At 43.1% G+C, this 27,600-nt stretch overlaps 1 protein-coding gene across 2 annotated transcripts; it reads right to left on the bottom strand.

The window, feature by feature from the left end:
* Positions 1–4,053: 4,053 nt before the first annotated feature.
* LOC311142983 (nonsense-mediated mRNA decay factor SMG8-like) lies at positions 4,054–27,499 on the bottom strand. 2 transcript variants are annotated; one of them, XM_084178768.1, is made up of 5 exons: positions 25,963–27,499; positions 23,181–23,326; positions 6,376–7,299; positions 5,807–6,071; positions 4,054–4,606 (listed from the first exon to the last, which is right to left on the bottom strand). In XM_084178768.1, exons 1-4 carry the CDS (start codon positions 27,479–27,481, stop codon positions 5,856–5,858), a joined length of 2,805 nt encoding a protein of 934 aa, XP_084034894.1. In that variant the 5' UTR covers positions 27,482–27,499; the 3' UTR covers positions 4,054–4,606; positions 5,807–5,855. The 2 variants fall into 2 exon arrangements, with proteins under 2 accessions (XP_084034894.1, XP_084034893.1); XM_084178767.1 differs by lacking the exon at positions 4,054–4,606 and having other exon boundaries at positions 5,553–6,071.
* Between the last annotated feature and the right edge of the window lie 101 nt (positions 27,500–27,600).

The raw sequence follows: 27,600 nt of genomic DNA, 5'->3' as shown, positions 1-27,600 counted from the left end.
TGAATTTCATAACGCATTCCTCTTTGCAATTTCCACTTCCATCGCGCGCATGCACAGTCGTAGGGTAGACTATAGTGCAGCCGTGGTGCAGAATACGCCACTGCCAGTTTTGTGTAATCGGAACCAGCGCATCCAGTGCCACTGCGGACATTCGACATCAATTCTACTCGCGTCATACACTATACCCGCAGGTTATACACCAAGCATATTCGGTCAGAAATGTTATTGTGTAATTGTTGTCAATTAGTTATAATCTTGTCTCAGGCACCGTTATGAACTTTCGGACAAGATGCAGTCCGTTTTAAACCTACCTGTACAGTTGTGCAATAACAATAAGCATTGACTTTACCTTTGGATAGAGAAAATTCAATCGTCGCCTCTAATACTTTCCAAATCACAACTTTGTGTTGCAAATCCTGCTCATTCCATTTAGAGAGTTTTCTTCTATGCGTTGACTTCAACGCTCGAGAAGTAGCGGAGGATGTTCATCGGATACTGACTGTAGAGCGCACCGTTTAAATTGCCCAAAGACAGTACCCCGTCTGGGGTAGACTGACAGTCAAGGGAACCAATCAATGTAACATTACAGCATAGCAACATTGTGCCCATTGGCTACAGATGGTAATGTGGCTGACCAATCGTTGCGGGGAGAGCATCAAGTGCCTACTTTTTTTTACGCCGGCTACGTTAGGTGCTTACTGTACGTTACGCAGAAGTGAACCACATTAGCCGCGGTCATGAACAGACTCTTTGCAGACTTTGCGCCTCAGTAAGTAGCATACCAACTTACCAGACAACATGGACAAATGTCCATATTGTCCATAATTACAGTCATGGTAGGAAAGCAAATAGGCCTACATACATTAAGCATATACAGTTCAGCAGCAAAAAAATAATAATGTTTACACTGCTGCTACTCGCTGTTTATTATCTATGCATATAGTCACTTTACCCCTACCTACATGTACAAATTACATCGACTAAGCTGTACCCCCGCACATTGACTCGGTACCGGTACCCCCTGTAAACAGCCTCGTTATTGTTATTTTATTGTGTTACTTTTTATTTTTTACTTTAGTTTATTTAGTTAATATTTCTTGAACTGCATTGTTGGTTAAGGGCTTGTAAGTAAGCATTTCACGGTAAGGTCTACGCCTGTTGTATTCGGCGCATGTGACAAATACAATTTGATTTGAGCAAACCATGTACCTGCAGAACAATATATTTATTTTAAGCATTGAAATAAAAGCTGGAGACATGCATGACCATGCCATACATACAGAACTGAATGACAAAATAAAGGAAATACAAAATATACATTCGAAGCATTGGAAATGACAGCGTTATTTATCCTTTTGCAAGGAAAATAATTACTTTTTGTTAGGGGCGCATGTAGAGAATTCTCACACCACACTCGAGAACTTGGTTAACAGCGACATCTAGTGGGTAATGCTGTGCCTTATCTGATAATTCAGTGGCTAGGGTTCACATGGGCAAAAATAAGACTCGTCATGGCTAGAAGGGTTCCAGCATTTGTCCAATTTTGTGCGTTTTAGCTAAACCTAACCCTTTTCATAATTCTCCTAACCTGATGCGTAAATTCTACTAACCTGCTATGAAACGTCAAATCAGACGTTAATTCGACAAAAGCTGCATCCCTTCTAGCCGTGACCAAGTTCCATGGCAGAAATCAGCTAGAGGGGTCGGTATCAGTGACCACTTCACATGCACACAAATGTCCAGTTATTATTAGGGATACTGAATTATTGTGTTTTTGAGTTGACACAAACATATTCCGTTTACAACAACCTAAAAAAAAGCTTATATTCCCGATTATGAGAAACCCCGATAAAATGCCTGGGATATGCTGATCAAAGACGGGATACTGGGGCATGTAAACATCTTATCCTGTTTACTGTTGTTTTTGCGGTCAGCGCAGGCTCAGTTTCGCATATCATGGGTGTTGTGTGATGTTTTCATCTGATTGTCAAACAAATCATTTAAAAAAAAGTAGGCTACCTGCGCAGTTCAATCCACAACAATAATAATTACATTTACTACTGGCTACGTTCACCCCTAATTTAGACACGTTTCTGCTTATAATTTCCGACATTTGGTAGGCCATTTGTTTGTCAACTATAGTTTGATACATGCAGCTTCTCTTCTGTCATAACTTGTTGCCCCAGAATACTGTCTTACATCGATAGAAGGAATGCATTAGTAATCTAGTTAACACCGGTAAAGTTGTCTGTTTGGTTTAGGGACTTGGTAGAAAACGCAATACCTCCAAAACAGTGGAAAGATTGGTTTTAAGGAAATAAAAAACTGAGAAAACGACGAAACACGTTTCTGATAAGACTTCACAGTGGGTCTTGGGTGCATATTTTATGTGGTTGAAATACTGTCTGCTTGCATAAGTGTCAAAGATAACACATTACATGTATATTCGCATTTTCTCAAGAGGAGATGCTGAAAGAAAGAAATCATATTTCTCCATTCCTGTCCCAAATTAACATTTGTTGTATAATTTCACTGCAAGAACTGCATAATTCTGCAGGAGTTAATATTACGCAACATGTGAGAGGTTATAGGCCTACATACAGTCAGTTTCCATATTTCAGTTACTATTCCATTTAACCCATATACTTAAATTAGTTATGTTTATTCACGGATACAGGGATAATCATGAGCGGGATATCAAAGGTGCATGTAAACAGCTTATCCCGAATAAGACCTTAAGCGGTATATGAGCTACTATCTGGAATACTGTGCACATGTAAATGTATGTATATAAACAAATCATTGGTCGGAACCCGTTGTAAAGCATTGACACCTTGCAACACGTCAAACCAATCAAATGCCTTACTTGGGCGGAGTTCCAAAGGTGCTCACCAGATTAGTGCGGTAGGAGCAACAGTGCATGAGGACTAAATGTCAACAAAGCAAGCACGGGTGACAAAACATTTTAGAACGTTTGAAGCACGCTGGGTTTCTCAGCATTTTTCTGTGATTTCGAGATGAGCTAAAGCTGCAGCAAGCGGGGAGAAATGGTCTACAATCAATATTTATAAAAAAAAAAAAAAATGTGAAGGCTGTAAAAGCTAGCATGAGGGACAAGTATCTGATGCATTTAGTGCTCAAATAACCGACAGCTGAACGGTGAGGTGGGCAATTATTGTTTGAGGACAGTAAAAACAATAAAAAAGGCTATAAAGTTTTGAATATGCTACACATCGAAGTCTTTGTTATAGGCAGGTAAGGACACGTACGACCCAACTGTGGATCATTTGGCCAACATCGCTCATTTATTGATGGCGCTGGCAGCGCCCAGTTGGAGGTTTCTTTCTCTCACTCTTTCTACTCTCGGATCTGAACCATCACGGGTCTGTTTATCCACGCGTCTTTTTGGAACTGATCTGACTGTCCCCGTGTCCACTCGGAACGGGTCTCCGTTTAAAAAATAAATAATGTATGCATATTTGGTCAGGTTGGAAAGCCACGGATCCATTTCGGAACAGGTCGAAGACCTCTAACATAGATCAACCATGTACTGTTAATCTATGGGCACAACTACAATCATTTTGCTTGCAACATTGCTAAAATGAATTAAATAAAATGAATCTCATGAAATGTTACCTGAAATGCTCATCTCCTGTAGCCTAATTGTCATCTCCTTATTTTCATCCTGTACCTAAATTACAAGGGTTGGATATGCACTAAACAATTGAATGTCAGCACTTAAAACGCATGTAAAAAAAATAATTTAAAAAAATCAGGTATATGGTTTGCCTCATATAATTTACATTATCTACTGGTATCATTTTTAAATTGAGAACATATGCAACATGTAAACAAGGTGTGACTTTAGCTATTCTCTGCTTCAGATGACATATGCCCATAAGGCCAGTAATGCCATCATGCTGTAGGCCTATGGCTGCAAAATGAATTAACATAGCTGTTATACTGAGAGTGACAATCAAATAAAACAGATTGGAGAGTTTACAACTAGAAAGGAAATGTTAATTTGAGAATACAACACAGAAACTGACATTACAGACAGAACCCCTTCCCTTCTTTATTGCAGTATTGTGATGTGATTAATCAACATTGACAGTAGTTCATCAACAATTTAAAAAGTTTCAACACTTCACTTCAAAATAATCAACACTTAAATGTACAATTAAGCTAACTCGTATGTAAAGATTAAACATCTTGGTCTAAACAACAATAGATAATTCAGTAGTATAAAGTAGGCTATTATTACTAAAGCTCCACTGATCCCTGATCTACTGGGTGAGCAAACTTCTATTCCAGCCCAGCAAAAGCACACTTGATTATCAACTCATTAGATTTGATGAGTTGAATCATGTGTGTTATTGCTGGGCTGAAACAGAACCCAGCAGACCTCCAGCAGGGTTGGCCTGCTCCAATTGTAATAGGTTTATACATTGTGTGTGATGTTTAACTGTATGCAATATTTTTGTATGCAACATTTGCTAGCATAGGTAGTCCTACACATATGATATACCCTTAGTCTCTTGGGACAGTCATTGGGACCTTTCTCTTCATCTGCAAACAGGCTTTCACAGCTTTCCATATCTGAGGACTGAAAACAACAAAGAAACAGGCTTCATCATACTCATTAGATGGCACTGAATATTTTGTTGCTATTATCTCTCTGTCCTCAGTTTTCCCCTCTATGGACTGGAACTGGATAATATTTTCATAATGTCCTCCCACAAAATTACATGCCCTATCCAGTAGCCTACACTCTCCCTTTACTGACAGCTGGAGCTGCAATTTCACCCTTTTTCATAGCTGTTATCTACAAATGCATTTGGAGACTGTTTTTAATTTACAATGATTCCATCAAGATAGCTAGATAATAGGAAGTTAGCTAGCTGCTCAGTTGAGTTAGCCTACAAAGTGGCCCACTGTAGCTAGCTAACTAGCTAATAATACATCGTTTTTTACACAAATGTATTTACTTACTTGAATAGGTTCTTCCACTGCCTCAGTTTTTTTGGTCCTTACAAAAACAAAATAATGGGCAATCTTGACGGTATTTTCGGTGGTAACGTTAGGAAAGCACAGCCAGAGCGGTTTAGAACGTGTTGTGTCGTTTGATTTGATTTTACCAGCGTAATCCACTTTCAATTTCAATAAATATAACGCTACAACTACGCGGACGGAAAACAGTCACGCACATAACACACAGCACCCCTTCTACCGGTGTGTGGGGTGAGGGTTCTTAAAATGTAACATCCAATCAGCGGACCATTCAAACCATTTTTGCAATACAAAATTCTCCAGACCTCCAAGGGAGGCATGACAACGACGTGATATTCGAGGTATGGCAACGCGAGACCAGGCTTCACATAATAAACGTTACATGCCATTTTATTTATTGAGGACAAACTAATGATGTGTGATCTCACCATTATATGGTTGTCTGAATAATGATCATCCTAGAGTCAAGCTCAAAATAAGCCTCTATACAGGCTGGATTGAGTATGCACAATAACAGTGAATAAAGCCAACAGACAAGGTTTATCCATAAGATGCCATTTATTCTCTCCTTAATAGACATTGTTTACATGAACAACAGAGCTGAGAGAACAATATCTTCAATTTGAATATATCCAAGTGGAGACAGTTAGTGCAGACCAACACCTTTTTCTTTTAAGAGATTGCCATTCATAATAAACTAATCCAGTCCAATTCCATTTAACTCAGTTTGTTAGGGGATAAAACAACACCAGTCAAGAGGTCACGGTCCAACCAACTCAGTAATTTTTACACTAACCTTGCAAAAAAGTGAGAGCCACATTGCGGTGCAATGTTATGAGTGGGGGTTACTGTGGTGGAAGGGGGCTGGTAGTGTTGGCACGCAGGATGCCTCTGAGGACCTTGTAGTTGGCCAGGGGCTGGTTGTCTTTAGGTGGGTAACATGGGCCACGGTCTGTGACGTAGGAGTAGGGGAAACGTAGGACCCACAGGCCATCAGGGGGCAGCACCAGCTCCGTCTGCTCCGGATGGAACACTGAACAGGGAGGAGGGCCCGGTTGGACCTAAGAAGAAAAAGAAAGGGGCAGTGTTTCACAGTCAACATTAATCAAGCATTACATCTTTCTCATTAATCAACAAAGGGACTATTTGCCAACAAAAATTAATCTCCAGTCCACACAGCATATTGCTACACTAAGAACTCAAAATGAGTTCAGTTCTAATTGCATTGAGAGTTTAGCATAACTAGTGTTTGTCACCAGGAAAACATGAGAAGTGAGGAATTTACTTATAGATAAGTTAATTATTCTCATGTTTTCCTGGTGACTAACACCAGTTGATAGGTAAATGTAGGCCAGGCAAGTGTACCTGTGGGTTTAGTGTTATCTCCAGGTTGGCGTCAGGGACCACAATGTAGAGACGCGCCAGCTGGGCGTAGTGGGGCTTCAGGCCGCGCCCCTGGGCTGGAGAAGGGATGTACAGGGGCATGTCTGTGTTCAGGGCCCTGGTGGCCGGCTCTTTGGCCCCTCCAGGCCCCAGCACCTTCACCACTTTATCAGGCCCTGAGCTAAGGAAACGCCGGCCCCTACTGTCCTCGTACTCAAAGCCCACGAAGGCCCGGGCCACGTCATCCCGCCTGCGTCCCCTACCAAGGCCCCCTGCGCTCCCCCTCTTTCCCACCAGGGCTTTGTTGGGGGCCGGCCAGGAAGAGGGTCCCCCATCCAGGGGCTCAATTAAGCCCACTTCCTCTTCGGAGCGGGAGCGAATCACCACGTCCCAGGGCAGGAGGAAGGAGGAGCCAGGTAGGAAGCCCAGCTGCTCCAGGCCAGTGTGGGGGTTGTAGGCCTTGGCAGGGCCCAGCTTGACCAGCGACCAGCTAGAGAACTTGGGCAGCAGGCCTTTGGGGCAGCCTGAGTGGAGCATGCCTGGGAGGTACTCCACGGTGGAGGCCTGGCGGTCCACCAGGCTGGGCCTCTTCTCGTGGCCCTCGCCTCCCCCTCCATCTCCATAGGGCCCCAGGCTGTCAGTGGACTGACCCAGGCTGAGGGCCAGGCTGAGGCTGGTGCTCTCCCCAGGGGTGTGGGACACTGGGTGGGACGCTGGTATGCTCTCCTTCAGCTTCTCCCCCTCGGATGGCCCTGACCCAGGCTCTGACCCTGACGAAGGGACTGGGGCTGCCACCTCAGGGGACCTGGGTGCTTCTTCGCAGGCAGGGGCTGGTTCTGGGGTGCTCGGCTGGAAAACAGGAAAGTCGATCCTCTCCAGCTTCCCGCAGCATTTCTCTTCAAGCATCTATAGGGCAACAGGGAGAGACAAAGTGAAAACAAGACTGCGGTACAGTTGGGGGTTACTGAGGGTTATGCTGGTGTCCTCTGCAGCAACCTGGTCTCAGAGCATTTCGTATTAGTCTGTACGTAAATCGGAGACACTCCATTTAGTATGAATTGATTCGTATGGTATGTACTAATTTGTGGATGTCCATTGCTCATTTCATTTGACATGTTACAAATAACAATGAATGTATGTTAAAAATGTGCGAAATGTACAATATGTTACGAATTTGCAAAACGTATGATATGTTAGGAATTCTAGCTAGGTTGCTAAGTGGCTAATGTTAGCTAGTCTTGGGATAGCTAACACTAAGTACATGCAAAGTAGTTGAAAAGTTGGTAATTAGCTAAAACGCTAACGTGTCTGATGAGATTCGAACTCACAACCTTTAGGTTGCTAGACATTTGCATTATACATTCACCCATGAACAACCACCTTACTATCGTTTTTGCCTTAAATAACCATCTGGCTCATGTAACCATACCAAACGTAACATATCATACTAATTTGAGTGTCCCGGTCTTATATTTACTATGTTACGTCTAGTCTATGAGACCAGGCTGTCTGCAGAGATCTGTTGAAGTGGATAGTATTTTAATATCTTATGCTGATCCCCATTACCTGTTGCTGAAGCAGCAGCTACTCTTCCTGGGGTCCACACAAAACATGACATACAGTGAGAGAAAAAAGTATTTGATCCCCTGCTGATTTTGTATGTTTGCCCACTGACAATCACATGATCAGTCTATAATTTTAATGGTAGGTTTATTTGAACAGTGAGAGACAGAATAACAACAACAAACAACAATCCAGAAAAACGCATGTCAAAAATGTTATAAATTGATTTGCATTTTAATTAGGGAAATAAGTATTTGACCCCTCTGCAAAACTTGATTTAGTACTTGGTGGCAAAACCCTTGTTGGCAATCAGAGGTCAGACGTTTCTTGTAGTTGGCCACCAGGTTTGCTCACATCTCAGGAGGGATTTTGTCCCACTCCTCTTTGCAGATCTTCTCCAAGTCATTAAGGTTTCGAGGCTGACGTTTGGCAACTCGAATCTTTAGCTCCCTCCACAGATTTTCTATGGGATTAAGGTCTGGAGACTGGCTAGGCCACTCCAGGACCTTAATGTGCTTCTTCTTGAGCCACTCCTTTGTTGCCTTGGCCGTGTGTTTTGGGTCATTGTCATGCTGGAATACCCATCCACGACCCATTTTCAATGCCCTGGCTGAGGGAAGGAGGTTCTCACCCAAGATTTGACGGTAAATTGCCCCGTCCATCGTCCCATTGATGCGGTGAAGTTGTCCTGTCCCCTTAGCAGAAAAACACCCCCAAAGCATAATGTTTCCACCTACATGTTTGACGGTGGGGATGGTGTTCTTGGGGTCATAGGCAGCATTCCTCCTCCTCCAAACATGGCGAGTTGAGTTGATGCCAAAGAGCTTGATTTTGGTCTCATCTGACCACAACACTTTCACCCAGTTCTCCTCTGAATCATTCAGATGTTCATTGGCAAACTTCAGACGACCCTGTATATGTGCTTTCTTGAGCAGGGGGACCTTGCGGGCGCTGCAGGATTTCAGTCCTTCACGGCGTAGTGTGTTACCAATTGTTTTCTTGGTTACTATGGTCCCAGCTGCCTTGAGATCATTGACAAGATCCTCCTGTGTAGTTCTGGGCTGGTTCCTCACCGTTCTCATGATCATTGCCACTCCACGAGGTGAGATCTTGCATGGAGCCCGAGGCCGAGGGAGTTTGACAGTTATTTTGTGTTTCTTCCATTTGCGAATAATCGCACCAACTGTTGTCACCTTCTCACCAAGCTGCTTGGCGATGGTCATGTAGCCCATTCCAGCCTTGTGTAGGTCTACAATCTTGTCCCTGACATCCTTGGAGAGCTCTTTGGTCTTGGCCATGGTGGAGAGTTTGGAATCGATTGATTGCTTCTGTGGACAGGTGTCTTTAATACAGGTAACAAGCTGAGATTAGGAGCACTCCCTTTAAGAGTGTGCTCCTAATCTCAGCTCGTTACCTGTATAAAAGACACCTGGGAGCCAGAAATCTTTCTGATTGAGAGGGGGTCAAATACTTATTTCCCTCATTAAAATGCAAATCAATTTATAACATTTTTGACATGCGTTTTTCTGGATTATTTTGTTGTTATTCTGTCTCTCACTGTTCAAATAAACCTACCATTAAAATTATAGACTGATCATTTCTTTGTCAGTGGGCAAACGTACAAAATCAGCAGGGGATCAAATACTTTTTTCCCTCACTGTAATACAGAACAGCAATAGACAAGAATATCTCAAGGACTGAACTACACACATTTAAAATAATATAACAAAATAAAAGGTCCTAATGACAGTTACACACATTGCTGACACACATGTACACAACAGTACATACACACAGTCCATTCGGAAAATATACACACAGTCCATTCGGAAAGTATTCAGACCCCTTGACTTTTTCCACATTTTGTTACGTTACAGCCTCCCCCTATACATTCCAGGAACGCGCTTGGTTTCCAACCACCTATCACTACCCTTCATCCCCATCCATTTTAGCAAACGGTTCAGGAAGATTTTCTGGATTGTCAGGCGACCATTCAAACCAATCAAGGACTTGACAGAATGTAAAGACGTGTGATATCCCTCAGTTTCCTCAGTTTGGTAACTGACTGATGTATTGAAGGCTGCTGGGTGAAGTTTTTCTCTCGCCAAATGGACACATACAAGGACACATCCCCCAACCTGTATCTCTTTAGCTAACGAACGCTGATATTAAATTACTGACCCTATATTTATTTTTGTAAATAGACTAATTATTTTGTAGGCAACTTGGCACAAGTTTTACGCCTCATCAGGAACATTTTATTTCTTTTTTTTGCGAACCCTAGGTTATTTTCAAAAGGGTGCTTTCTCATGTTAAAAAGAGAGGAAAGACAAATCAAGTGTGAAGAAGCAACAGATATGTACGATTAAAGGATCTCACCCATGGAATCAGGATATTTATAGGCTACTGTACTGTATTTGAGAGGAAAGCTAAATTGTTGTCATAGTCCCGTGTAGCTCAGTTAGTGGAGCATGGCGTTTGCAACGCCAGGGTTGTGGGTTTGATTCCCACGGGGGGCCAGTATGAAAAAAAATGTATGCACTCACTAACTGTAAGTCGCTCTGGATAAGAGCGTCTGCAAACTGACTAAAATGTAAATGTAAAATTGAACAGGTTTAAAAACAGAAATACCTTATTTACATAAGTATTCAGACCCTTTGCTATGAGACTCGATAATTGAGCTCAGGTGCATCCTGTTTCCATTGATCATCCTTGAGATGTTTCGACAACTTGATTGGAGTCCACCTGTGGTAATTTCAATTGATTGGACATGATGAACAGAGCAAAGTTCAGAGAGATCCTTGATGAAAACCTGCTCCAGAGCGCTCAGGACCTCAGACTAGGGCAAAGGTTCACCTTCCAACATGACAATGACCCTAAGCACACAGCCAAGACAACGCAGTAGTGGCTTCGGGACAAGTCTCTGAACATCCTTGAGTGGCCCAGCCAGAGCCCGGACTTGAACCCGATCGAACATCTCTGGAGAGACCTGAAAATAGCTGTGCAGCGACGCTCCCCATCCAATCTGACAGAGCTTGAGAGGATATGCAAATAAGAATGGGAGAAACCCCAATACAGGTGTGCAAAGCTTTTGCGTCATACCCAAAAAGACTAGAGGCTGTAATCGCTGCCAAAGATGCTTCAATAAAGTACTGAATAAAGGGTCTGAATACTTATGTAAATGTGATTTCAGTTTTTCTATAAAAAAAAATAAAGTACACAAAAAAAGTATGGGGTATTGGTGGGTACTGGAACACGCTGTTGTACACGTCGATCAAGAGCATCCCAAACATGCTCAATGGGTGACATGTCTGGTGAGTATGCAAGCCATGGAAGAACTGGGACATTTTCAGTTTCCAGGAACTGTGTACAGATCTTTGTGACAGGGAGCCATGCATTTTAATGCTGAAAGATGTGATGAAGGCAGATGAATGGCACGACAATGGGCTTCAGGATCTCGTTACGGTATCTGTTCACTCAAATTGCCATCGATAAAATGCAATTGTGTTCGTTGTCCGTAGCTTGTGCCTGCCCATACCATAACCCCACCACCACGGGGCACTCTGTTCACAACGCTGACATCAGCAAACCGCTTGCCCACACGACGCCATACACGCTGTCTGCCATCTGCCCGGTACAGTTGAAACCGGGATTCATCCGTGAAGAGCACACTTCTCCAGCGTGCCAGTAGCCATCGAATGTGAGCATTTGCCCACGGAAGTTGGTTACGACGCCAAACTGCAGTTTATGTAGAAATTATTCGGTTGTGCAAACCCACAGTTTCATCAGCTGTCCGGGTGGCTGGTCTCAGACGTCCCCGCAGGTGAAGAAGCCGGATGTGGAGGTCCTGGGCTGGCGTGGTTACACGTGGTCTGCGGTTGTGAGGATGGTTGGACGTACTGCCAAATTCTCTAACAACATTGGAGGCGGCTAATGGTAGAGAAATTAACATTACATTCTCTGGCAACAGCTCTGGTGGACATTCCTGCAGTCAGCATGCCAATTGCACGCTTCTTCAAAACTTGAGACATCTGTGGCATTGTGCACATTTTAGAGTGGCCTTTTATTGTCCCCAGCACAAGTTGCACCTGCGTTATGATCATGCCATTTAATCAGCTTCTTGCTATGCCACACCTGTCAGGTGGATGGATTATCTTGGCAAACGAGAAATGCTCACTAACAGGGATGTAAAGAAATGTGTGCACAACATTGGAGAGAAATACGCTTTTTGTGCATATGGAATCTTATTTTAGCTCCTGAAACATGGGACCAACACGTTACATGTTGCGTTTATATTTTTGTTCAGTGTAAGTTGATTATACAGAACATTTGGAATTGAACACAATATTTCTCACAAAAACAAGAATTTATGCAGTTAATCTCTCCTCTACTTTGAGCCAAGAGAGACTGATGCATACTGTTGACATTAGCCCTCTGTGTACATTGAAGGTCAAGATGTGCTGCTCTGTTCTGGGCTAGCTGTAGCTTTTCTAGCACTTGACCATATCACTGGGCAATAGTCAATATTAGATAAAACCAGAGCCTGCAGGACTTGACCATATCACTGGGCAATAGTCAATATTAGATAAAACCAGAGCCTGCAGGACTTGACCATATCACTGGGCAATAGTCAATATTAGATAAAACCAGAGCCTGCAGGACTTGACCATATCACTGGGCAATAGTCAATATTAGATAAAACCAGAGCCTGCAGGACTTGACCATATCACTGGGCAATAGTCAATATTAGATAAAACCAGAGCCTGCAGGACTTGACCATATCACTGGGCAATAGTCAATATTAGATAAAACCAGAGCCTGCAGGACTTGACCATATCACTGGGCAATAGTCAATATTAGATAAAACCAGAGCCTGCAGGACTTGACCATATCACTGGGCAATAGTCAATATTAGATAAAACCAGAGCCTGCAGGACTTGACCATATCACTGGGCAATAGTCAATATTAGATAAAACCAGAGCCTGCAGGACTTGACCATATCACTGGGCAATAGTCAATATTAGATAAAACCAGAGCCTGCAGGACTTGACCATATCACTGGGCAATAGTCAATATTAGATAAAACCAGAGCCTGCAGGACTTGACCATATCACTGGGCAATAGTCAATATTAGATAAAACCAGAGCCTGCAGGACTTGACCATATCACTGGGCAATAGTCAATATTAGATAAAACCAGAGCCTGCAGGACTTGACCATATCACTGGGCAATAGTCAATATTAGATAAAACCAGAGCCTGCAGGACTTGACCATATCACTGGGCAATAGTCAATATTAGATAAAACCAGAGCCTGCAGGACTTGACCATATCACTGGGCAATAGTCAATATTAGATAAAACCAGAGCCTGCAGGACTTGACCATATCACTGGGCAATAGTCAATATTAGATAAAACCAGAGCCTGCAGGACTTGACCATATCACTGGGCAATAGTCAATATTAGATAAAACCAGAGCCTGCAGGACTTGACCATATCACTGGGCAATAGTCAATATTAGATAAAACCAGAGCCTGCAGGACTTGACCATATCACTGGGCAATAGTCAATATTAGATAAAACCAGAGCCTGCAGGACTTGACCATATCACTGGGCAATAGTCAATATTAGATAAAACCAGAGCCTGCAGGACTTGACCATATCACTGGGCAATAGTCAATATTAGATAAAACCAGAGCCTGCAGGACTTGACCATATCACTGGGCAATAGTCAATATTAGATAAAACCAGAGCCTGCAGGACTTGACCATATCACTGGGCAATAGTCAATATTAGATAAAACCAGAGCCTGCAGGACTTGACCATATCACTGGGCAATAGTCAATATTAGATAAAACCAGAGCCTGCAGGACTTGACCATATCACTGGGCAATAGTCAATATTAGATAAAACCAGAGCCTGCAGGACTTGACCATATCACTGGGCAATAGTCAATATTAGATAAAACCAGAGCCTGCAGGACTTGACCATATCACTGGGCAATAGTCAATATTAGATAAAACCAGAGCCTGCAGGACTTGACCATATCACTGGGCAATAGTCAATATTAGATAAAACCAGAGCCTGCAGGACTTGACCATATCACTGGGCAATAGTCAATATTAGATAAAACCAGAGCCTGCAGGACTTGACCATATCACTGGGCAATAGTCAATATTAGATAAAACCAGAGCCTGCAGGACTTGACCATATCACTGGGCAATAGTCAATATTAGATAAAACCAGAGCCTGCAGGACTTGACCATATCACTGGGCAATAGTCAATATTAGATAAAACCAGAGCCTGCAGGACTTGACCATATCACTGGGCAATAGTCAATATTAGATAAAACCAGAGCCTGCAGGACTTGACCATATCACTGGGCAATAGTCAATATTAGATAAAACCAGAGCCTGCAGGACTTGACCATATCACTGGGCAATAGTCAATATTAGATAAAACCAGAGCCTGCAGCACTTGACCATATCACTGGGCAATAGTCAATATTAGATAAAACCAGAGCCTGCAGGACTTGACCATATCACTGGGCAATAGTCAATATTAGATAAAACCAGAGCCTGCAGGACTTGACCATATCACTGGGCAATAGTCAATATTAGATAAAACCAGAGCCTGCAGGACTTGACCATATCACTGGGCAATAGTCAATATTAGATAAAACCAGAGCCTGCAGCACTTGACCATATCACTGGGCAATAGTCAATATTAGATAAAACCAGAGCCTGCAGGACTTGACCATATCACTGGGCAATAGTCAATATTAGATAAAACCAGAGCCTGCAGGACTTGACCATATCACTGGGCAATAGTCAATATTAGATAAAACCAGAGCCTGCAGGACTTGACCATATCACTGGGCAATAGTCAATATTAGATAAAACCAGAGCCTGCAGGACTTGTTTGGTCGACTGTGGTGTTAAATGCTGAGCATCTCTTTCTCACAGATAGACCTCTCCCCATCTTTACAACAAGAATCAATATGCCTTGACCATGCCAATTTACAGTCTAAGGTGACACCAAGAAGTATATTCTCCTCAACTTGCTCAACAACCACATTCATTACCAGATTCAGCTGTTCAAGACTAGTTTATTACTAGCCACCCATTCCAAAACTGACTGCAACTCTTTGTTTCACTAGCTGTGGTTGCTGACGTGTATAATGTTGAATCATCAGCGTACAGACACACAAGCTTTGTGTAGCCCTTTCCACTCTCAGCCAGTCATCCCGTATATGGGTTGAAAATGGCAGATTTTGTCATTGAAAAGCGGCTAAATTGGAACGCAGTGGCTGTACAGTAACATGCTATACATGTCAGAGCTCAGTTTCACACCATTTGCACAGTGTGGGTTTTGACTGACAGACGTTATAAACTTGAGCACCGCGTGCGACAAGATACCCACATCCATCCCGCTACTTTAGTCAGAGTGAGGGAAATGCTGTTAAGGGAGAGGAGTCGATGTGTTCTGAAAGATGAGACGTTGAGGATCATAATAAATACTGCTTTGATGTCACACAAGCAAACCAGACACCCGTGAGTCTAAATATGCACTTCACATTTCCATATTTGAAAACGTCATTTACAGTATCAACGTTAATGATCGCTATGTTTGATCTACAGTTACAATGACGTGTTATACCCTGGTTTGTCCTGAACAGAATGAGCCTGCATTCAAGTGCAGAACATGAATGCACTCATGACTCCATTCTACGCGCACCAAAATTACAATCTGTATGCCTTTTGAAAGCCTAACAGTGTAAAATCGTATTTTTATAACTTACTTAGCCATGTTGGCAATAGAATAAGCTGTCAAATGATGCCCACCTGACTCAGATTGTGATTAATAATGGAACGTTTTTGGATTGTATAAACAGTAATTGTTTGATGGCGGGGACGCAGGGCTATGTTCCAAACCAAAAACTACAAGTGTCCTTGCTTCAGTTCCTCAATGGCAAAACAAGGAGAAAAACAAAAAACAAAAAGCAGCTTCAAGTTGAAGGCTCTTTCCTTGAGTCAAAAAAGTGCATTGAAATTACTTAGGAACTGTGCACAGTTTGGAGAGGTCTGTGGCCACTTGTAGATACCAGTTGGACCCCTCACTCAAAAACTTGTAATCTTTTTTCTATCTTGCACCTACTCCAACATTTCAATGAATTTCCTTATGTTACTGAATGTATCGAGAGTATTTTCAGTTTTTGTTATTGACAAATGCTGTGAAAAGTGCAGCAAATGTAATATGCACATAAAATCAGTGTAATGTTTGGATTCAGTCTTTTGTCAGGTGAACTGTTGTGTCCAAACCTTTCATCTGATCATTTCTCTATAATCTCCAAAGTGTTCCCTTTCAATTGCTACCATGGTCATGCGTATGCTTTTTTTTAGTATACATGGTTATAGCATATACAGAAAAGATAGGAATGCAAATGGAGGTGGTGTTGATATATACAGTGCATTCGGAAAGTATTCAGACCCCTTCCCTGTTTACACATTTTGTTACGTTACAGCCTTATTCTAACATTGATTAAATAGTATATTGTCCTCAATCTACACACAATACCCCATAATGACAAAGCAAAAACAGGTTTTTAGACATTTTTGCAAATGTAATAAAAATAAAAAACGGAAATATCACATTTACGTAAGTACTCAGTACTTTGTTGAAGCACCTTTGGCAGCAATTACAGCCTTCAGCCTTCTTGGGTATGACGCTACAAGCTTGGCGCACCTGTATTTGCGGAGTTTCTCCCATTCTTCTCTGCAGATCCTCTCAAGCTCTGTCAGGTTGGATGGGGAGTGTTGCTGCACAGCTATTTTCAGGTCTCTCCAGAGATGTTCGATCGGGTTCAAGTCCGGGCTCTGGCTGGGCCACTCAAGGACATTCGGAGACTTGTCCCGAAGCCACTCCTGCATTGTCTTGGCTGTGTGCTTAGGGTCGATCACCTGTTGGAAGGTGAACATTCACCCCAGTCAGGTCCTGGAGCAGATTTCCATCAAGGATCTCTCTGTACTTTGCTTCGTTCATCTTTTCATCGATCCTGACTAGTCTCTCAGTCCCTGCCGATGAAAAACATCCCACTGCATGATGTTGCCACCACCATGCTTCGCCGTAGGGATGGTGACAGGTTTCCTCCAGAATCCTGTCTCGGAGCTCTACGGACAATTCCTTCGACCTCATGGCTTGGTTTTTGCTCTGATATGCACTGTCAACTGTGGGACCTTATATAGACAGGTGTGTGCCTTTCCAAATCATGTCCAATCAATTGAATTTACCACGGGTGGAATCCAATCAAGTTGTAGAAACATCTCAATGATGATCAATGGAAACAGGATGCACCTGAGCTCAATCTCGAGTCTCATTGCAAAGGGTCTGAATACTTATGTAAATAAGGTATTATTATTTTTTTATATATAAATGTGCAAAAATGTCTAAAAAGCTGTTTTCACTTTGTCATTATGGGGTATTGTGTGTAGATTGTTGAGGATTTTTTTTATTTAATCCATTTTAGAATAAGGCTGTAACGTAACACAATGTGGAAAAAGGGAAGGGGTCTGAATACTTTCCAAATGCCCTGTATGTCCAAAGTCATATGTCCAGACTTTTGCTTCCCTCCAGGTCTGAGGAAAAACACTTTTCTCCAGGCTCAGATTAAAGTTACAACAAACAGGAGTGGCAATATAGTCCGCTAACATTGTCAGTAGCTTTCCATCTAAGATGTCAGTACCAGGTGGTTTCTCATTATTGATGGACAACAATACCTTTCCTACCTCTCCCACACTAACTTCACAGAATTCAAAATTACAATGCTTTTCTTTAATTATTAGGTATTTTATGCATGAATATATGAATAATTGGCAATATCAAAATGTTTTGTGATGACTGAGCCTTCTGTTTCAATAAAATATGGAGTTGAATTTGTCTTTCTGCCCATAATTTCATTTAATGTACTCCAAAGCTTTTTTCCATCATACTTTATACAGTTGAAGTCGGAAGTTAACATTCACTTAGGTTGGAGTCATTAAAACTTGTTTTTCAACCACTCCACAAATGTCTTGTTAACAAACTATAGTTTTGGCAAGTCGGTTAGGACATCTTCTTTGTGCATGACACAAGTAATTTTTCCAACAATTGTTTACAGACTTTTTCACTTATAATTTACTGTATCACAATTCCAGTGGGTCAGAAGTTTACATACACTAAGTTGACTGTGCCTTTAAACAGCTTGGAAAATTCCAGATCATGGCTTTAGAAGCTTCTGATAGGCTATTTGAGTCAATTGGAGGTGTACCTGTGGATGTATTTCAAGGCCTACAGTGGGGAAAAAAAGTATTTAGTCAGCCACCAATTGTGCAAGTTCTCCCACTTAAAAGATGAGAGTGGCCTGTAATTTTCATCATAGGTACACGTCAACTATGACAGACAAATTGAGAAGAAAAAAAATCCAGAAAATCACATTGTACGATTTTTAATGAATTTATTTGCAAATTATGGTGGAAAATAAGTATTTGGTCAATAACAAAAGTTTCTCAATACTTTGTTATATACCCTTTGTTGGCAATGACACAGGTCAAACGTTTTCTGTAAGTCTTCAAGGTTTTCACACACTGTTGCTGGTATTTTGGCCCATTCCTCCATGCAGATCTCCTCTAGAGCAGTGATGTTTTGGGGCTGTCGCTGGGCAACACGGACTTTCAACTCCCTCCAAAGATTTTCTATGGGGTTGAGATCTGGAGACTGGCTAGGCCACTCCAGGACCTTGAAATGCTTCTTACGAAGCCACTCCTTCGTTGCCCGGGCGGTGTGTTTGGGATCATTGTCATGCTGAAAGACCCAGCCACGTTTCATCTTCAATAGCCTTGCTGATGGAAGGAGGTTTTCACTCAAAATCTCACGATACATGGCCCCATTCATTCTTTCCTTTACACGGATCAGTCGTCCTGGTCCCTTTGCAGAAAAACAGCCCCAAAGCATGATGTTTCCACCCCCATGCTTCACAGTAGGTATGGTGTTCTTTGGATGCAACTCAGCATTCTTTGTCCTCCAAACACGATGAGTTGAGTTTTTACCAAAAAGTTATATTTTGGTTTCATCTGACCATATGACATTCTCCCAATCCTCTTCTGGATCACCCAAATGCACTCTAGCAAACTTCAGACGGGCCTGGACATGTACTGGCTTAAGCAGGGGGACACGTCTGGCACTGCAGGATTTGAGTCCCTGGCAGCGTAGTGTGTTACTGATGGTAGGCTTTGTTACTTTGGTCCCAGCTCTCTGCAGGTCATTCACTAGGTCCCCCCGTGTGGTTCTGGGATTTTTGCTCACCGTTCTTGTGATCATTTTGACCCCACGGGGTGAGATCTTGCGTGGAGCCCCAGATCGAGGGAGATTATCAGTGGTGTTGTATGTCTTCCATTTCCTAATAATTGCTCCCACAGTTGATTTCTTCAAACCAAGCTGCTTACCTATTGCAGATTCAGTCTTCCCAGCCTGGTGCAGGTCTACAATTTTGTTTCTGGTGTCCTTTGACAGCTCTTTGGTCTTGGCCATAGTGGAGTTTGGAGTGTGACTGTTTGAGGTTGTGGACAGGTGTCTTTTATACTGATAACAAGTTCAAACAGGTGCCATTAATACAGGTAACGAGTGGAGGACAGAGGAGCCTCTTAAAGAAGAAGTTACAGGTCTGTGAGAGCCAAAAATCTTGCTTGTTTGTAGGTGACCAAATACTTATTTTCCACCATAATTTGAAAATAAATTCATCAAAAATCCTACAATGTGATTTTCTTTCCTCAATTTGTCTGTCATAGTTGACGTGTACCTATGATGAAAATGACAGGCCTCTCATCTTTTTAAGTGGGAGAACTTGCACAATTGGTGGCTGACTAAATACTTTTTTTCCCCACTGTACCTTCAAACTCAGTGCCTCTGCTTGACATCATGGTAAAATCAATAAAAATCAGCAAAAAAATTGTAGACCTCCACAAGTCTGGTTCATCCTTGGGAGTAATTTCCAAATGCCTGAAGGTACCACGTTCATCTGTACAAACAATAGTACGCAAGTATAAACACCATGGGACCACGCAGCCGTCATACCGCTCTGGAAGGAGACGCGTTCTGTCTCCTAGAGATGAACGTACTTTGGTGCGAAAAGTGCAAATCAATCCCAGAACAGCAAAGGACCTTGTGAAGATGCTGGAGGAAACAGGTACAAAAGTATCTACAGTGGTGTGAAAAAGTGTTTGCCCCCTTCGTGATTTGTTATTTGTTTGCCACACTTAAATATTTCAGATCATCAAACAAATGTAAATACTAGTCAAAGATAACACAAGTAAACACAGAATGCAGTTTTGAAATAAAGGTTGTTATTATTAAGGGAAAACAAAATCCAAACCTACATGGCCCTGTGTGAAAAAGTGTTTGCCCCCCCCGTTATAACACAACTCAACTGTGGTTTATCACACCTGAGTTCAATTCCTCTAGCCACACCCAGGCCTGATTACTGCCACACCTGTTCTCAATCAAGGAATCACTTATAATAATAATAATAATAATAATGCCATTTAGCAGACGCTTTTATCCAAAGCGACTTACAGTCATGTGCGCATACATTTTTACATATGGGTGGTCCCGGGGATCGAACCCACTACCCTGGCATTACAAGCGCCATGCTCTACCAATTGAGCTACAGAGGACCTGCCTGACAAAGTGAAGTAGACCAAAAGATCCTCAAAAGCTAGACATCATGCCGAGATCCAAAGAAATTCAGGAACAAATGAGAAAGAAAGTAATTGAGATCCATCAGTCTGGAAAAGGTTATAAAGCCATTTCTAAAGCTTTGGGACTCCTGTGAACCACAGTGAGAGCCATTATCCACAAATGGCGAAAACATGGAAAACTGGTGAACCTTCCCAGGAGTGGCCGGCCGACCAAAATTACCCCAAGAGCGCAGCGACGACTCATCCAAGAGGTCACAAAAGACCCCACAACAACATCCAAAGAGCTGCAGGCCTCACTTGCCTCAGTTAAGGTCAGTGTTCATGACTCCACCATAAGAAAGAGACTGGGCAAAAATGGCCTGCATGGCAGAGTTCCAAGATGAAAACCACTGCTGAGCAAAAATAACATTAAGGCTCGTCTCATTTTTGCCAGAAAACATCTTGATGATCCCCAAGACCTTTGGGAAAATACTCTGTGGACTGACGAGACAAAAGTTGAACTTTTTGGAAGGTGTGTATCCCATTACATCTGGCGTAAAAGTAACACCGCATTTCAGAAAAAGAACATCATACCAACAGTAAAATATGGTGGTGGTAGTGTAATGGTTAGGGCCTGTTTTGCTGCTTCAGGACCTGGAAGACTTGCTGTGATAAATGGAACCATGAATTCGGCTGTCTACCAAAAAATCCTGAAGGAAAATGTCCGGCCATCACTTCGTGACCTCAAGCTGAAGCGAACTTGGGTTCTGTAGCAGGACAATGATCCAAAACACACCAGCAAGTCCACCTCTGAATGGCTGAAGAAAAACAAAATGAAGACTTTGGAGTGGCCTAGTCAAAGTCCTTACCTGAATCCTATTGAGATGCTGTGGCATGACCTTAAAAAGGCAGTTCATGCTCGAAAACCCTCCAATGTGGCTGAATTACAACAATTCTGCAAAGTGAGTGGGCCAAAATTCCTCCACAGCGCTGTAAAAGACTCATTGCAAGTTATTGCAAACGCTTGATTGCAGTTGTTGCTGCTAAGGGTGGCCCAACCAGTTATTAGGTTGTAGGGGGCAATCACTTTTTCACACAGGGCCATGTGGGTTTGGATTTTGTTTTCCCTTAATAATAACAACCTTCATTTCAAAACTGCATTTTGTGTTTACTTGTCATCTTTGACTAATATTTAAATGTGTTTGATGATCTGAAACATTTAAGTGTGACAAACATGCAAACAAATAAGAAATCAGGAAGGGGGCAAACACTTTTTCACACCACTGTATATCCACAGTAAAACGAGTCCTATATCGACATAACATGAAAGGCCGCTCAGCAAGGAAGAAGCCACTGCTCCAAAACCGCCATAAAAAAGCCAGACTACGGTTTGCAACTGCACATGGGGACAAAGATTGTACTTTTTGGAGAAATTTCCTCTGGTCTGATTAAACAAAAATAGAACTGTTTGGCCATAATGACCATCGTTATGTTTGGAGGAAAAAGGGGGATGCTTGCAAACCGTGAAGCACGGGGGTGGCAGCATCATGCTGTGGGGGTGCTTTGCTGCAGGAGGGACTGGTGCACTTCACAAAATAGATGGCATCATGAGGAAGGAAAATTATGTGGATATATTGAAGCAACATCTCAAGACATCAGTCAGGAAGTTAAAGCTTGGTCGCAAATGGTCTTCCAAATGGACAATGGTCAGTTACACCAGCTCTGTCAGGAGGAATGGGCCAAAATTCACCCAACTTATTGTGGGAAGCTTGTGGAAGGCTACCCAAAACGTTTGACCCAAGTTAAACAATTTAAAGGCAATGCTACCAAATACTAATTGAGTGTATGTAAACTTCTGACCCACTGGGAATGTGATAAAAGCTGAAATAAATCATTCTATCTACTATTATTCTGACATTTCACATTCTTAAAATAAAGTGGTGATCCTAACTGACCTAAGACAGGGAATTTTTACTAGGATTAAATATCAGGAATTGTGAAAAACTGAGTTTAAATGTATTTGGCTAAGGTGTATGTAAACTTCCGACTTCAACTGTATTCTTTTTCTTAGTTTAATAGTTTATTTTGTTCAGTCACATAATTTCTCAATTTACAGTAAGTTTGCCAATCAGATGTGCAGCTAGACTTATTAGCCACTCCTTGTGCTTCATCTCTCTCAACCATACAGTTTTTCAATTCCTCATCAGTTCTAACAGTTAGTTTCTTAATAGGCGCATGCTTATCAATAACTGGAAGAAACAATGTCATAAATGCATCAAGTGCAGTGTCTGGATGCTCCTCATTACACACTTCAGACCAACAAATGTGTTAACTTTTTTTTTTTTTTTTTTAAACATAGGAATCACTACAAAATGTTTTATATGATCTCATACACTATTTTAAGCCCAGCCTTTGGCTTTTCTGGATATAGACACTTGATTATGTTCACTACATCCAATGGGTGTGGATACAGCTTTAGAACAAAGTTCTGCATAAAAAGTGATAGATACTAACTTGGTAGAAGTCGTAGTTGGCAGCTTGGATGACGAAGGGGTCCTCACGAGGGGCTTGCTTCCGGCCACAGTTACACGAGCTAGTGGAACGCCCCCTGCTGTTGTGGTTAAGGATGGGCGGGTTGCGGTCCATCTCTGGCTTCTCACCTGCAGATGGCATAGAAGACAGCAGGAAGCACCAGTGACTCTGTCAATTAAAAAGTGGTCAGATGAAGCAGATGCTAAGCTACAGGACTGTTTTGCTAGCACACACTGGAATATGTTCCGGGATTCTTCCGATGGCATTGAGGAGTACACCATATCAGTCACTGGCTTCATCAATGGGCGGCAGGTAGCTTAGTGGTTAAGAGCGTTGTGCCAGTAACCGAAAGGTTGCTGGTTCTAATCCCCGAGCCGACTAGGTGAAAAACCTGTCGATGTGCCCTTGAGCAAGGCACTTAACCCTAATTGCTCCTGTAAGTCGCTCTGGATAAGAGCGTCTGCTAAATTACCAATTTATTTATTTATTTATTATCAATAAGTGCATCGATGACGTCGTTCCAACAGTGACTGTATGTACATACCCCAACCAGAAGCCATGGATTACAGGCAACATCCGCACTGAGCTAAAGGGTAGAGCTGCCGCTTTCAAGGAGCGGGACTAACCCGGAAGCTTGTAAGAAATCCCACTATGCCCTCCGACGAACCATCAAACAGGCAAAGCGTCAATACAGGACTAAAATCTAATCGTACTACACCGGCTCCGACGCTCGTCGGATGTGGCAGGGCTTGCAAACTATTACAGACTACAAAGGGAAGCACAGCAAGTGAGCTGCCCAGTGACACGAGCCTACCAGACGAGCTAAATTACTTCTATGCCCGCTTCAAGGCAAGTAACACTGAAACATGCATGAGAGCATCAGCTGTTCTGGACAGCAACACCATCATCCCAGAAACCCTAAACCCACTCCAATTTGCATACCACCCCAACAGATCCACAGATGATGCAATCTCTATTGCGCTCCACACACTGCATTTTCACACCTGGACAAAAGGAACACCTATGTGAGAATACTATTCATTGAGTACAGCTCAGCGTTCAACACCATAGTGCCCTCAAAGCTCATCACTAAGCTAAGGACCCTGGGACTAAACACCTCCCTCTGCAACTAGATCCTCGATTTCCTGACGGGCCGCCCCCAGGTGGTAAGGGTAGGTAACAACACATCCACCACGCTGATCCTCAACACGGGGCCCCTCAGAGGTGCGTGCTCAGTCCCCTCCTGTACTCCCTGTTCTCTCATGACTGCATGGCCAGGCACGACTCCAACACCATCATTACGTTTGCCGATGACACAACAGTGGTAGGCCTGATCACCGACAATGACGAGACAGCCTATAGGGAGGAGGTCAGAGGCCTGGCCGTGTGGTGCCAGGTCAACAACCTCTCCCTCAACGTGATCAAGACAAAGGAGATGATTGTGGACAACAGGAAAAAGAAGAGGACCGAGCACACCCCCATTCTCATCGACGGGGCTGTAGTGGAGCAGGTTGAGAGCTTCAAGTTCCTTGGTGTCCACATCACCAACAAACTAACATGGTCCAAGCACACCAAGACAGTCGTGAAGAAGGCACGACAAAACCTATTACCCCTAAGGAGACTGAAAAGATTTGGCATGGGTCCTCAGATCCTCAAAAGGTTCTACAGCTGCACCATCGAGAGCATCCTGACTGGTTGCGTCACTTCCTGGTATGGCAACTGCTCGGCCTCCGACCGCAAGGGCCAAGCTTCCTGCCATCCAGGACCTCTATACCAGGCGGTGTCAGAGGAAGGCCCTAAAAATTGTCTAAGACTCCAGCCACCCTAGTCATAGACTGTTCTCTCTGCTACCGCACGGCAAGCGGTACCGGGGCGCCAAGCCTAGGTTCAAGAGGCTTCTAAACAGCTTCTACCCCGAAGCCATAAGCCTCATGAACATCTAATCAAATGGCTACCCAGACTATTTGCATTGCCCCCCCTCTTTTACGCTGCTGCTACTCTCGGTTTATTATCTATGCATAGTCACTTTAATAACTCTACCTACATGTAAATATTACCTCAATTACCTCGACTAACCGGTGCCCCCGCACATTGACTCGGTACCGGTACCCCCTGTCTATTGTTATTTTTACTGCTGCTCTTTAATTATGTTACTTTTATTTCGTATTATTTTATATTGTCTTTTTTTGTGCTTTTTTGGGGTATTCTTTCTTAAAACTGCATTGTTGGTTAAGGGCTTGTAAGTAAGCATTTCACTGTAAGATCTACACCTGTTCCGGCACATGTGACAAATAACATTTGATTTTAGCCATAATAACAATACAATTCTAAATTAATACTCTGAGGTACACTGATTACCAACAATGTTGATACCTGTTATGATACCTATAATTTGTGTTTTAAATATGGAAATTATTTGAGAAATTATAGTAACAGTTTGTTCTGTATGGTACTGTACTCTTTATTTTCATAATTTGTTTTTAACAAATCTGTGTTTCTTTTCACTCTCAAACCCACATCCTTCCATGCATTCACTGTAACAGTTTAAGTTCCAATTGCTTTGGTCTGGGGCGGCAGGTAGCTTAGTGGGTAAGAGCGTTGTGCCAGTAACCGAAAGGTCGCTGGTTCTAATCCCCGAGCCGACTAGGTGAAAAATCTGTCGATGTGCCCTTAAGGCACTTAACCCTAATTGCTCCTGTAAATCGCTCTGGATAAGAGCGTCTGCTAAATGACTAAAATGTAAATGTAGTGATTGAGGCTTTACCTGGCTGAGGCAGCAGGTGAAACTTGTGCACACAGTGTTGGTCCGTCAGACTGCGCTCTTCACATAACTGATGCCCATTACTCCAGAACTTGTAGCAGTCCTCATGCAACTGCAAGGCGTAGCGCTGAAAAGCTACGCCACGTGCATGCTGACTATAGACCCGAAGTGCTTGTGTCAGTTGGTTTTTGTGCACCGTGGTGGTATAGTTATGAGGAAGGTTGGACTGGTAGGTGCTATGTGCCAGCGGCAGGGCTTTCTGGCAGCGGTTCTCAGAGAACTTGGCGTCTGCATCCAGGAAACCCTCCAACACTTTAAGCTGACTTTGTACTTTGACGGACAGCTCGGCACTTTCCTCATCTGTGTTGGCTATCATGACCTGATGCAGCCTGTAGGCCACTTGGGCCCACTTGGAGTACGTTGGAAGCTCAAAATGGGAAGGCTGCGGATTGCGACCGACGCTGTCGTCAAAGCCTTTCTTGGTCAACACCAGGTCGACATGCTGCCAAAGGAACTCCTTCAGACTACAGTCCACTAGTTGCCCCCCTGAGAGGCTGCTGCTTTCTACATTGAAGGATGGATGTCTAGCGGAGTGACGCATTTGTTGATAGCGCCTGGGTCCAGATACTGAGGTGTTGGTGTCATTTTCCCGCAGGGCACAGTTGGAGCGCAGCTGCCCCAGGACGGCTGCCACTGGGTCCTCCTCTGGCCCTGGCACCACATACACAAACGCCTGGTTAGCAGGAACAGTGAACAAGCAATTACTGCTCTGGTTGGTGAGGACCCGACTTTTCCGGAAAATGCGATATATCTGGTCCTCCAATGCATGCTGTAGGCGTCTTCGTGGTGAGTGTTTCTTGGGCTTGTCAGCATTTCCCCCAGAAGGATCTGAACCATTTCCACCACAGCTTCTCAGGGTTCCATTCATCTGGAATACAAATAGCAGGCGCGGGGGACAGGGGCGGCAGTTCACCTTCCATTCTTTGGATATGTTGGAATCCTTAATGGCAGCACGTAGTAGTGGCAGAGCTTTCTGGCGAAGTGCATCCACAGCACGGAACAATCTGTCATAGGTGACATCAAAACAGCATGTAGGATGGACCAATAGCAGGACATGGCACAAGGAGAAGAGATAGAGCAATGCTAAACAATGCTGTTTATCCGCCCCTTTCCAGAATTCGTGCGCCTCCGAGTGTCCGATGCTCGTACTCAAAGACTCACACGCCCGCAAAAGCTGTCGGTTGTCACAAACTGAAGTAAGCACCAGATACAATACGCGGTTTTCTTGGCTGTAGTACGCCTGAATCAAGCTTCCACTGTTCTGATTGTCGGTCTCATCCAGTCCGAAGAGATGATAGATGTGCTTGTCCGCGAGCGTGTTGATTAGAAACTCTTTCGGTGATCCGGGTTGCATCGCAGTCTTACCGAATATACCAAGTACACAGAGACCTTCATCTTTGTACAATGGATCCTCTATTACTTCTGATTCTAGGAGCCCTCCAACACTCATGGGCAACGCCATTTTTTCCGCCCAAATCGATGTGAGGACGATAAATAGCTGCGCACAAGGCCACTTTCCGTGAACACAAGTAAAATGTTCCGTGTAGAAACAAGGGACATTTCTGTGTCCCTTTTTACAAT

Source organism: Coregonus lavaretus (genome assembly GCF_964263955.1).
Source record: "Coregonus lavaretus genome assembly, chromosome: 15".
NCBI lineage: Eukaryota > Metazoa > Chordata > Actinopteri > Salmoniformes > Salmonidae > Coregonus > Coregonus lavaretus.
The sequence above is the reverse complement of the archived record's forward strand: the minus strand, read 5'-3'. Positions and strand labels throughout refer to the sequence as shown.

What these genes read in the sequence shown, in the direction of transcription:
- LOC311142983 (XM_084178768.1), bottom strand. Translation starts at nt 27,481, where the DNA reads ATGGCGTTGCCCATGAGTGTTGGAGGGCTCCTAGAATCAGAAGTAATA. An exon ending in TCACCTGCTGCCTCAGCCAG is followed by an intron (nt 23,327 to 25,962) that starts GTAAAGCCTCAA and finishes TGCCATCTGCAG; the next exon opens with GTGAGAAGCCAGAGATGGAC. An exon ending in CCAACTACGACTTCTACCAA is followed by an intron (nt 7,300 to 23,180) that starts GTTAGTATCTAT and finishes GTTGCCCTATAG; the next exon opens with ATGCTTGAAGAGAAATGCTG.